At 45.3% G+C, this 13,541-nt stretch overlaps 1 protein-coding gene across 1 annotated transcript; it reads left to right on the top strand.

Moving 5' to 3' along the window:
- The first annotated feature begins 10,123 nt into the window (after nucleotides 1-10,123).
- On the top strand, nucleotides 10,124-11,821 carry LOC125533133 (FBD-associated F-box protein At4g10400-like). Its single transcript, XM_048696893.1, has 3 exons — nucleotides 10,124-11,062; nucleotides 11,156-11,290; nucleotides 11,450-11,821. Exons 1-3 carry the CDS (start codon nucleotides 10,124-10,126, stop codon nucleotides 11,819-11,821), a joined length of 1,446 nt encoding a protein of 481 aa, XP_048552850.1.
- The last annotated feature ends 1,720 nt before the right edge of the window (nucleotides 11,822-13,541 follow it).

Raw genomic sequence — 13,541 nt, 5'->3', positions numbered from 1 at the left:
TTACATATACTTAATCCTTTCCTTGGGCGGCGCCATCTGCAAACCCTAGCGGACTCGGCGAGTCGCAGTCTTTGCTGATCACGGCCTCGAGGTGTCCTTCTCGACGGTTGCCGCCTCGCCGGTCGCAGGACCCGTCCTGTGCGCCCACGGCCTACTGACTGCCAGCTGTCGTGCGCCCATGCGGCGGTGCCCTAGCTAAGCGCTTCCACCCCGATTTTTTTATTAATAGTAATTAAAAATCTTGGAATTACGAAAATAGGAAAGGTTAATTGCAATCAGGTTGCACCACCGCGGCTAACTAGGTTGCGCCACCGCGGTGAGCGCGGCGGAGTTGGCGACCCTTCTCTCGGCTCCACCGTGGTAACCACACTATTCCGTTCCTCGTCCTAGCATTGCTCCGAGCGTCAATCATCACCCGCGCTGGAGCACACCATGGTAGGCACTGTATTTTTTCTCTGAAACTGTATGTTCTTCCTGATCTCGAGTTGAATAGTACACTACAATAGATGCTAGCAAATATCTTCTGCTTATTGCATGGTATTTGTCTCTTCTTCTGATTAATAGATTGTTATCGATACTGCATCAAAACAAAATAATGTCCGTTCCTGAATTTTCATGAGTGTAAGTGTTTACTTGTAAGCAGTTGAGAGGACATGATTGATATTGCTGATGCTGCAGCTTTAATGATTTGTCATTGGTTTCATAAGCACTTCAGATTAACTGGCATGCAAGAGCACTTGTCCTAGAAATCCTTGGCTCCATAGTCTTTACTGATACATCTGGAGATTTAGTGCCAGCTATGTATCTCCATTGTATGCAAAATTTAGGACAACCAACAGAGTATAATTGGGGAGTAGCAGCTCTTGCTCTGTTTGTATAGGCAATTGAGCATGTGCGCTGAGAAGGAGATAATAGAAATTTCGGGCCATTATTGCTTCTACAATTATGGTCTTGGTCCCATTTTCCACTTGGTTATCCTAAAGTCATTTTTGAGAAACCCAAAGAAGGAGAGGAACATGAAGAAGAGGAAGACGAACAAGATGTACATTTGGATTATAACCCTGTTTTTGGAGCAAAGAAGTGTGCTGCACATGCGTTTGATGTCCCTCATAATGCTGGTATTGTATTCTACTGACTAAATTTATTACACATCATTTGCGCTGCCACAAATAATTTTCTTAACTTGCAAATGAAATATGTATAGGTACCGAATATTATCGGGATCCATGTCAATTATGTTCAAGAATACTATCGCGTTCAAGAAAGTGAGTTGCCAGAGGAAATTTCCCTTCCAACAAAATGGTATGTACACGTTATTCTTCGATTCTCAGTGCTTGGGCGGCCTAGGTAAACCTATTCCATATTCTTGAGATAACATTGAATGGACTAGCTACATGCTTAGTGGTCCGCCACTGGCTCAAATTGTAAGTGTGTGCAACATTTTCACTATATTATTTGCATTACATAGTAATAAATGTGTCATGCAATATTTGTTTTATCACTTGCAGGGGTTACGTGGGATAAAAATGCCGCATGGGGGATCAAATGTGCTACTACTAGTGGATGCAAGAAGACAGGGAAATCTGTATTGAGGTCTTGTGTCGGAAATTTGTCAGATATGAACTTGGAGCCTAGGCTGCAAAGCATGCTCGCTGAGGCTAGGTTACCATTGAAGATTGAAGCTATTCCATCTGATGACGAGGTTTCCTATATTGCACTGCCTTTGCGATTGCCTTTCAATTATTGGTATGTTGCTTGCACCACTGACTTGGCTCAACATGTCTTGATTTGGTGTGATGTTAACATATAACTATATCACTTTCCATGTTGTCCAGAACTTGGTCTTCTCAATAGTAGTGTTCCATCCTCTTTCCTCATATATTGTAATTAACTGAAGATAATGTGGTCCAGGTGCTCTAATATCAAAACAAGCTTGGATATTCAGGTTGGTTTGAGCACTGACATTAACATGTCCAAGTCCTCTACATGTCTATCTTCAAAAGTGGTTTTCTCAGATGCTATAAATGTTAATTTGGGAGGAACGTATACTCCACACCCATGGATCTATGTTGCACTTCACCATCCACGTAAACTAGAAATGATTAACATGTTCTTATATTCACCTACAAAAACGAGCATGCAGCAAGTGGATATCACAACTTCTCATAGACTAGCAAATTAAGGACCATAATCCAGGAATAACAATCCATCTACTTGTAAACCATTGAATCAATTGCATAGAAGATTCAGACAAAGGAGCTTGATCGTACAAGAACTAGCATGAACCAAGCACAAAATCAATTGGAGGATCCTAATGACGGGCAGCCGATGAGACCAGGCTACTCATGTGATGATCGGTGTTCTCGGTTGCCAGAGGTTAATGATCGGCATTCTCGGCTGCCAGAGGTTACTTACCGTACGGCAAGGTCCAAGAGTGAAGATTGCATGCGTACTAGGGTTTACAACCTCAAGGAACTTCTATCTGTCATTAGGAATGTTCTTCTACATATAGCATAACAGACTGGTCATGGTATGTGAAAATCCGTATTAGGAATGTTAATTTGTAAATATCCATAATCGGGTGTGTGCCACTAAAGTTCTTGTACATATGCCATAAAAGACTAGTCATAGTATGTGAAAGTCCATATCATGGGTGCGGTTGCCAACTCAAATAATATCTTGTGTCTAGTCGAGAACGGAATCAACATGAGACGAGGAGAGTCCCGATCTCATATATGTATTGCTAAAGTCCTTCTACGTGTGCCATAAAGACTGGTCATGGTATATGAATGTCAATTTATAAAGATCCGAAACTGGGTGTGTACCACTAAAATTCTTCTACATATGCAATAAAAGACACGTCATAGTATCTGAAAGTCCATATTAGGAGTGTGGTCGCCAACTCAAATAATATCTTGTGTCTAGTCTAGAATGGAATCGACATGGGACAAGGAGAGTCCTGGTCTCAGATGTTTATTGCTAAAGTCCTTCTACCAAGTCCATAAAAGACCAGTCATGGTATGTGAATGTCAATACGTAAAGATCCGAAATTGGGCGTGTGTCACTAAAGTTCTACTACATACGTCATAAAAGACCGGTCATAGTATGTGAAAGTCCATATAGGGAGTTTGGTCATCAACTCAAATAATACCTTGTGTCTGGTCAAGAACGAAACCGATATAGGACGAGGAGAGTCCCAATCTGTTATATGTATTGCTAAAGTCCTTCTACCTATACCATAAAAGACCAGTCATGGTATGTGAATGTCAATTTGTAAAGATTTGAAACCGGGTGTGTATAACTAAAGTTCTTCTACATGTGCTTATGTACCAGACACATTGGTTCAAAGTGTTGAAAAGGTCCAATTGAAACGCAGATAGCATCTAAAGTCCTTCGTGATCGAGCGATTAAGCACCAGCCATGTTGATTCAACGTCCTTCGTGATCGAGTGCTTAAGCATCGGTCGTGTTGAATGGGGCAGCCTAATCACGGGGACACGGGGTAGTGGACGGGGGAGGTAGGCGAGTACGCGCTAGGCGGCGCTAGGCGCGAGCGTAGCTAGGACGCCAGGTACGATAGGACGTGTATTCACTTCATATTTCTCTCAGAAAACTGAAATAGCCAAGTCGAAGTGGGGGCATGTGGGCCACGCTGGCGTCGATCCACAATGCGCAGCGACGGCTCCGATACTGGTTGCGCGCGCAACCAGTTAGAAAAGGCCTTATTCGGAAAGACAGCCGTCGCGAACGCCGCCCACTCCTCTGTCTCTATCCTTTTCTCCTCCCACACTCCTTTCTTCTCCCTGATGCATGCAACCACGCCCTAGACGGGGTGGCGAGCTGCTCGTCGTGCACCGCCGCCGCACCGGGCGTCCCCGATGCTTGCAACCACGCCCAAGTTCCCGTCCTCCAACCCATGCAGCAGTGGAGCAGCCGACGCCTTCCTCTCACCGAGATCTGGTCGTCCCTGCGCTGCCGTACGCCAGAGCACTGCGGCCGCTCGCCGGTGAATCCCGTTGCGCCCTTCTCTTTACTCCTCCTCCTCCTCCTCTTTTCCTCATCTACATGCCCTGCGGCCAGGGATGGCTCACACGGGTGCTCGGCGCCGTACTCTCCACTTCCGGCGGCCAGGACGGCTCTGCTCCGCGCGCGGCGGGCAGCATCCGCACTAGGGTGCGTTGACCGTCGGCGTTGTTAGCATAATCTTGAATAGTGTCAAGTCCAAGTAGTATTTGTGTTATATTAGGAAGTATTAGACGTGTTATGTTAGGTCTACATGGTGATCAGCGTGGCCGTGTAATTAGGTAAGATACAGTACGTCAGAGTCCTAGTAATAGATGGATTAGGCTTGCTAGTTCATGTACTAGTAGGAATCCGGTTTAGGACTTGTACGTGTCCACACGTTTAGCAGTCTTGTATACATCTAGGTTTGGGTTTGTCCTTGGTCTTGCATGTATATATAATTATATATACAGGCAGGGCTAGTTATTGTAACATTGAGACCGAGTTAAGAAAAGGAGAAAATAAAAAGAAGGAAAAGAAAGGGCACGACACGTGCCCTTGGCCAAAGTTTTCGCGTGCGCGTGTTCATCCTGATTTGATGTGATCAATCCTGTGGGCGAAGTTCCAACAATTGGTATCAGAGCAAGGTTGATTTGAAGTCGTGCTTGCCCCGGGGTGGCGATCTGCTAGCGCCTCGGGGCGGACGATATGGTCGTTGGGTGGTATAGCGGCGAGGAAGAGCAGGCGATGTTGTTGCTAGGTGCTGCAGCGACGAGGAGGATCACGTAATCGTTGTTCGGCGGAGCGACAAGGAGGGAGGCGATAGGCTGTGTCGGAAAGGCGGTGGAAGAAGATCGTTGACGGGAGAGGTGGTGCCGGGATGTGGTGCCGGAAGTTCGTCAAGATCATCGTCCGGGGGAGTCGGATGAGTCAAGGTGTCGTGCGAGTTTGCACAGTCGTCGTTGCGTCTGTCAGTCGTCGTCGTATCCAAGTGCTCGTCTTGGTGATGATTTATTGAAGTGAAAGCGGTGTGCACGGTGTTCCGTGAGTCATGTCCATGTCCTCGTGGAGCGTCCTGGTTGCGGCCAGTGTGGATTCGGTGTGATGCCGAAGGCGGACGATGGTAGGCGAAGCCATCGTAAAGCGGGGAGGTGTGCAAGCAGTGAAGAGTGGATCTATTGCAAGCAAGTACAAGGAGTATGGTGCGGACCGAGTGCAAGGCAGAGACCAAGCAATGGCGGTGGCACAACATGACAGGGCAAGGAGGTGCATTGCATGTTTCCAGACGGGTCATCATACTTAGTGTACGGATATGACAGTTGAAGATCAAGCTCGGCATGTAGTGGAACAGTGACCAGTTAAGTTGAACGACGTGAAGACTGATGATGCGTCCAGTCTTGCACGTTGCACGCGTAGATGCGACCGTGTGGGCTGGTAGTCTGGATCATGTGTCGGAGTTTGGATCAACAAGATGCGGATCTTCGGCGAGTCAAGACCAAAGGAAGCACAAGGAGATGACATGTCAAGATTAAGGGGAGATTGTTAGCATAATCTTGAATAGTGTCAAGTCCAAGTAGTATTTGTGTTATATTAGGAAGTATTAGACGTGTTATGTTAGGTCTACATGGTGATCAGCGTGGCCGTGTAATTAGGTAAGATACAGTACGTCAGAATTCTAGTATTAGATGGATTAGGCTTGCTAGTTCGTGTACTAGTAGGAGTCCGGTTTAGGACTTGTACGTGTCCACACGTTTAGCAGTCTTATATACGTCTAGGTTTGGGTTTGTCCTTAGTCTTGCGTGTATATATATACAGGCAGGGCTAGTTATTGTAACATTGAGACCGAGTTAAGAAAAGGAGAAAATAAAAAGAAGGAAAAGAAAGGGCACGACGCGTGCCCTTGGTCAAAGTTTTTGTGTGCGCGTGTTCATCCTGATTTGATGTGATCGATCCTGCGGGCGAAGTTCCAACAGACGTTGTGGTGCCAGCCGCCGCCGCCGCAGACCATGCCCTCGGTCATGTTCCTACTGTACATCAGTACCAGCGTCGCCTTCGCGCCCATAGCTTGTTCTTGTTGCGTCCGCCGTGACCCGTGAGTTCTGCCAGATCGATGAGGAAAGCGTTTTCAAGGTGAGCAATGCTTCAATCCTTATGTCATTCGCTATCAATTCTCCACAATTCATCCCGTGCCTGAATGCCTGAATTTACCAACAACCGAAGCATGAACACCTGAAATTATCAACGTACTATTTGTTGTCTTCAAAAATCATGTCAATCATTCACAACACTTACAGTTTCTGTATTTTACAGATTTAATGCAATCATTGGCATTGATTATAGATTCCCTTTTTTCTGAATGTTAAGAACATTCACAGCTTGTGACATGCCCTTTTGTTTGGTTTTTGCCATATTGTTAACACTGTGCGACCCCATTTTCAAAATTACTGCAATTTTGCCATGATGTTTATATATACTTGCCATGGCAAAAAATTCAGTTAGCATGCATTTTCTGGGAGAAGTTGTACCTCCAATGTATGTACTGTCCAATTTAGATGTGGGCAGTAGGCCAGTTCTCTTTCTTTTTGCTGAAGATGATATGTGATAGTAAATGGGGGCAATGGCAAATTTTAGTAAAGTTTTGTTCAAGCCCATGGCAATTTTCTCAACAAATGTGTTATTTTCATCATGGCAATTTTGCAGACTCTTGTTTCTTTTTGTAGCTGTCACATGGCAAGTGCTTGGAGTTCCCCCTATAGTCTCATGGCAAACTTTAATTTGCCATGATCACGAGACAATTGAAAAAACTGGCATGTCTCCACTTTTTTCCATGGCAAATGTAGTTTCCAATTAAGCATGGCAATTTAAGTTAATGGCTGAAAATCGAGGCAGAGATGAGATGGATTTTTTAGTTTGGTCACAATTTGTTGGTGGAGTAGATGCATCACAGATTCATAGTGTACATGGGAAGTAGTTGTTTTGTTCATGGTGTTTTTGATGGTTTTTTTTCCTTTGATCTAAACATGTATATGGGAAGTAGTTGTGTTGTTCCCTGGATGGTTGTCCATTACTTTTAATTTGTCTACAATGTGATATTGCCAATGCAACTCTTTAATATGTCTTGCTATGGGTAGCACAAGATCGAGTTTGCCATGCAAAACTTTGAGATGTGTTGTTTTTCTGCCATTATTTGCAAACTTAAGATGTATTGACATGGGAAACTTAATATGAGTCTTTTTTTCATGGCCACTGTACATGCATATTTACGACCATTCTTCTAGGGAAATCACAGTTTGTCTAGATGGCATGGCAAGTTTTTTAGGACACGATAAATAATTTTGTGTCCTAAATTTGCCATGGTAAATTTAGTTTATGGATCACGGTAAATTTAATAATTAGCCATGGAAAATTTAATTCATAGATCATGGCAAGTTTTACCATGGCAATTTTTTAACTGATTTTGCCATGGAAAATTCACTAGATGACCCACGGCAAATTCAGTTTAATGCCCATGGCAAGTTTCTTTTTCCAAGGCGATGTCTACTTTTTTATGGCAATTTTTAAAGTGATTTGCCATGGCAAATTCACAAGATGTCCCACGGCAAATTCAGTTTAATGCCCATGGCAAGTTTCTTTTTTCAAGACGATGCCAAATGTTTTACCATGGCAATTTTTAAACTGATTTTGCCACGGCAAATTCACTAGATGTCCCACGGCAAATTCAGTTTAATGCCCATGGCAAGTTTCTTTTTTCAAGACGATGCCAAATTTTTTACCATGGCAATTTTTAAACTGATTTTGCCACGGAAAATTCAGTTTAATGCACATGATAAGTTTCTTTTTTGAAGATGATGTCAACTTTGCCATGGCAAATTGACTAGATGTCCCACAACAAATTCGGTTTAATGCCCATGGCAAGTTTCTTTTTTCAAGACGATGTCAACTTTTTTTTACCATGCCAAATTCACTAGATGTCCCACGGCAAATTCAGTTTAGTGCCCATGGCAAGATTCTTTTTTTCAAGACGCTGCCAGAAAGAATACAATTTTAACTAAGGTATCTCATTGTTGCATTCTTATTCATCTATAAGGATGTGTTTGGTTGGGGAACGAAGTAGAATGTAATGTCATGGTTCCATTCCACTGGAATGGGTTGGTTCCGTTCCTATGTTTGGTTTGGACAAATAGGTGAAATGGAACGGTTCCATTTTAGTGTTTGGTTAGAGATATGGAATGGAATGCATTTTTGTTCATCTCACCTTTTGCATAAAAATAATGATGTTTTTTCTCACATATATATGCACAATTGTCACTAGTCTTCATATTTTTGACACATAATAAATAATTGCCAGGGAAAATACTACTCCCTCTGTTCATTTTTATAAGGCCTTAAAGACATTTCAGACAATGTGCAAAATAGCCTATTTTCAGTTGTCTGAAATGACTTATAAAAGTGAACGGAGGGAGTATTTATTCACTCATCTACATGTTAAAAGTCTACCAAAATATAAGGCATCCATCTATATTCATGTCAAATACAAGGCATCAACCCATATAAGGTCAAAAGATCTGTCAAAATACAGGTCATTTACTCAAAATTGAGCTTGCCGTGATTAGGAAAAGGAAGCTAGCAAGGGGCAGAAGATAATTCTTTTCCCATTAGAGCTTGCTGTGATTACGAGAAGCTAGCAAGTAAAATGGTCGTTACTGCCGCTGATTGTTGTGACTGCTTGCCGCTGATTGCCCATCTGTAGCACGTAGCCCAGTGACGGCGGCGGCAGGGAAAGCCGAGCAGAGCTGATGGACAATGGTGCCCATGTGGAGGCGGTGCTGGGAGGCCGCGTGGAGCAGGAGGTAGTAGGAGTCGTGGGCGCTGCTCTGCCTCCGAGATCGGCCGCCGCCGCCGCTGCTCCGCTTGTCGGATCGGCTGCCGCCGCGTGACTCTGCATGTTAGATCGGACGCCCGCCGCTGCTCCACCTCTTCCCGGTCAGACCCCAGGATCCCGCCGCAGTGACCAGGTCGTCCTTTCGACGGGGAGACACGAGGGACAGGAGTGTGCCGGCGGTGAGACATGAGCGAAGGGTCGAGGTTGGGGCATGGTTTGGCCGAGGGAGAGAGGGCAGAGTCAGGGGAGAAGGGAAGACGCGAGGCGTTCCGTGTGGTTCCTCCGATTTGGAGGTACCAGCGGGTTCCGCATCTGGGGCGAATATGCCATTCCAGGGAATGACTTGGTTCCGGTTCTTCGACCCAACCAAACGCGAGAATCACCCCTGAGAACGGGACGGACCCATTATATTTCAGTTGATGACCTGAACCAAACACACCCTAATTTCTTGGTATTATATTAGACGGGTAATTATCTCTGCACACTACATGGAAAAATACTTAGTGCATGTGGTCTTTTAGTTAATTTTCATTTTTTGTACACATAGTAGGTTTTAGGCATTTTCAATTTTTTTTGTAAACAAATATCCTTTGTGTCTATGGCAATTTTTGCTTTGTTAAAGACGGATGGCAATTTCTGGTTTACATCACTCCGATAATTTTTAGTTCTTAATTTCCTTCTTTTAATGGCAATTTTTTCATAACATGGCAAAATCTGGGCTTTATTTTTCACAGATCATTCTTTTTATTCGCAGTACAAACTGGGCCATACTGGGCTTGTTTTTGTCTTTTTAGTCACCCGGCCGGGCTGTACAGGAGATATTCTGGGTTGTTCACGCTGGGTGGGGAGAGCGTTCGGGCTGAGGCTCCTCTCATCCCGAACGAACCTGTTCGGCCGAACGTCCGGCCGTTATCGACGTCCTACAGCTACAAGAATGAATGAATATGCATTCACAAATCGGCTCGATTTATGGTGTCCGAGGCTGCCGATCGGGCAGGAGGTCCAACTCGCCGCACAACTCGAACTAATCCCGTTTGGTAGATCCATGATAGCAACCAACAGAACCCTACCTAAACACGAAGAGGCAGCTATCAAATCCCACCCGATCTCTCCTCTCGCTGCGTACGACCATAAAATCCGACCCGATCTCAGAGGCACCCACCGTAACAGAGTAGGACGCTTCTCAAGGCCGCCTCCCGCCCTGGATCACCCTTGACACAAGGGCAACTCCACCACGGCCATGGAGGAGGTAGCCCCCAAGAGCCCTACATCCGTTGGAGCCGGCGACCAGCAAGTACCACCTGGAGATGGCGGCGGCGAGGAGCATGTAGGCCTCGATGACCTAGACCTCATCAGCCGCCTCCCCGACGAGGTGCTCGGCACCGTCATCTCCCTCCTCCCCACCAGGGACGGCGCGCGCACGCAGGTCCTCTCGCGCCGGTGGCGTCCCCTCTGGCTCTCGTCCAATGCGCCGCTCAACCTCGGCGCTGACTTCGCCCTCCGTGGGGAGGAGTGCACCCTCTGTTGTGCCACCCATGAGTGCATGCACAAGCGCATCGCCTTCGTCTCCAAGATCCTCGCCGACCACCCAGGCCCGACCCGACGCTTTGCGCTCCACCTCGTATACTGGCCCAACATCCCGGGCGTTGTCGACGGCTGGTTCCGCTCCAGGCCACTCTCCGGCCTTCAGGACCTCGAGGTCGTCAACAAATCGAGCCGCTACGTGCTGCTGCCATCGCACGCGCTGATCCGCTTCGCGCCCACGCTTTGCCTGCTCAGCCTCAGCCAGTGTCGATTTCCGGACCTGGGTGTGCCACCGAGTTTTCCGCACCTCAAAGAGCTTATCATGTACGATGTCGGTATCTCGGAGGACTCTTTCAAAACCTTCATCTCCAGGTGCTCTGTTTTGCAAAGCGTTTCACTCCACAACATGGAATGTGGTCGCCTTTGCATCAACTCGCCGACTATCAGGAGCATGAGCTTCTACGGCCGTTGGAGAAGTGTCATCACTTTTCAGGAGCTGGTCATTGAGGACGCCCCTTCCCTTGAGAGGTTGGTACCACTTGATCCAGACGGTGGTCCAGCGACCATCCGCATAATCCAGGCACCTAAACTGAAGATACTTGGTTTGTTATCTGGAGGCATATCCACACTCCGCATTGGAACCACCGTTTTTCAGGTTAGCTGCAAGCACAAACGGTCGGGCCATTCGCCGCTTTCTGTATGCATGGTATTATTATTCTCATATCACACTTGTTGTCCTTTTCTTCAGAAAATGGTTGCCGTCAGCTTGATAACCAAAATGCACACAGTTAAGATTTTACTTCTTGACACTATTGGTCCTAATCTGGACTCGGTTGTTAACTTCCTCAAGTGCTTCCCTTGCTTGGAGAAGTTGTATGTCATTGTTGTGAGTATTCATATCTAATGTCAAACTCAGCAGTAGCTTATGTTATAGTGCTAGTACTATTTTTGTTCCTAATTTTTTAACAACTGCCTTTATATCGGGGTTTCTTTTGTCTATCTGCAGTCACATCCAGAAAGGGATTCTTCTTTCTATCCGCAGTTGCATCTAGAAAAGGATATTAACAATGTGCGGGAGCATGACCCACTTGATCCAATTGAATGCCTTGAACTCAATCTAAAAAAGGTGGTGTTGAAGAATTATGATGGTATCAAGAGGGCAATAATTAATTTTGCCAAGTTCTTTATTTTGAATGCCAAAGTGCTGGAGGAAATGGAAATCGGAGTCCTCGGCCACGGCAATGACAAACGGATGCAGTATCTACATGAAGAGCTACAGGCGGAGAATAGAGCTTCTCAAGATGCACAAATTGAACTAAAGAGGGATGTACGACAAGATTTCAAACACCATAGGCATACCCATGATTTTTCGGTGGCGGACCCTTTTGATAGGCCCTGTGGACGGTTGCTATAGATGTTCTAGATCAATTATGTTCTAGATATATAGCCTTTCTGGTGCCCTTGTTTGTCTGTCTAATGTAGTAATGTTATCTCACCATTGTGATGAACTGCAAACTGATTTACTTCATTCAGCAATGCAATGCTTTTCTTACCCATGTTTGAAGCAAATCAGGATTCATGAAGCGGTCCCAAAGGTCAAGATTCAAATCCAAACTCACAGATGTACAAGACGTTTGAATATTACTAGTACGTACAGTATGTGTTAAGTTCAGTTGGTACTGGTTGTTTCTCTCCTGATTCACGTCCTATGTAAACTGGTAGCACTACAGGCTGCAGCTAATATATCTTTGTATGAACCACTTGCTTTTATGAAAGTCATTCAACTTTGTTTAGAATAGTTTTTGGTCTAGAAGTATGTAGTGTAAATTTTTGTTTCTTTGCATGCAAGTCATATAACTTTGTCAGCAAGTCATTAAGATCACTATTTCAAACTGAAATACCCAGTCATAATTTGCAACCTTGTTTCTGCTGTTTAGCCGGTGACCTTTTGCTCGTTTTACAGGATTCATTTCTTTCACACATTTGAAATTGCATTTATAGTTACTTAGAGCATGTTCGGGAGTCCTCCGCTCCTCAACTCCGCTTTTGGAGCTAGCGGAGCGGCAACGAACGCGTCAACTCTGCAGATTAAATAATCCAGAGCGGAGCGGCTCGTAGTACAAATTGTCGGAGTCGCGAAAGTGGTGCTCCCGGTGCTCCGTCTCATGCCTCGTAGCAAATTGGCCCAGGAGTTGAGTGTATTTTACCAACCAATGCCATTACTTACCGGTTCGGGGGATAAAACAGGAACAGAACCCCACTAATCTCTTGTCCTCATTCGTTCGATCCTGATTCCTTTTCTCCATGTGCACGGCTGCACGCGTCGAGGAGCTGGAGTTGGGGGCCGAACGTTTTGCCAAATTATAAAATGTGCAGGTAGAGTTGGGAGTTGAGTAGCAAGGAGTGGAGTTGAGAATTTAGAGGAGTAGAAGGCTGCCAAGCATGCTCTTGTTGATCTCCACTATCATTGCGTTCGTGATTGCGTTGAGATGGGGAAGATGGCAGTGGAGTTCATCAAACTGGCGAACAGAAGGCGGATATTCTGACCCTCTTGGTCTTGTTGGTTTTCGGGAGCTTCCTGGTCAAGCCTCTTCGACATGGCCGAAGCTTGTTAGGCCCTGTACAGCGGGGAGGTGCTTAGCCAGGTGCTAGAGAGAAAAATCCCATTTTTTTTCTCCTTATATTGGATTGCACCGGTGCTTAGTAAGGCAGGCAAAAGCAAATGTTTGCTTCCGATGCCAGCCGACGCTTAGAAATAACTGCTCCCTTCAAAGCCTCCATCAACAGATCAAAGAGGAGAAAAAAAAAAGTCCAACGCCTCCATCTAACCAACTGAAGCACCTCCCCTTAGCACTTCTGCATTGCAAGACTACGTCCGCTGCTGCTTTTTTTTTCCCTCAAGCACCAGCGCTTAAGCACTGACCATTGTATAAGGCCTTAGTTAAGGTAATACACTGTGGCGTAACCAACACCTCACAGCCAATAAATATTGTTTTTTGAGCAATGAAAACAGCGGGAGAGACTCCCACTGTTATGTATTAAAGAAAAGGTTTTCTTTACAGAGTTATTTACATATTTCCATGGTAATGGAAATTTTGGGCCCTAAAAAAAGGTCAAGGAAAGAAAAGGAAAAC

The sequence above is a fragment of the Triticum urartu genome, chromosome 1, assembly GCF_003073215.2.
Source record: "Triticum urartu cultivar G1812 chromosome 1, Tu2.1, whole genome shotgun sequence".
In the NCBI taxonomy this organism is placed as follows: Eukaryota; Viridiplantae; Streptophyta; class Magnoliopsida; order Poales; family Poaceae; genus Triticum; species Triticum urartu.
The sequence above is the reverse complement of the archived record's forward strand: the minus strand, read 5'-3'. Positions and strand labels throughout refer to the sequence as shown.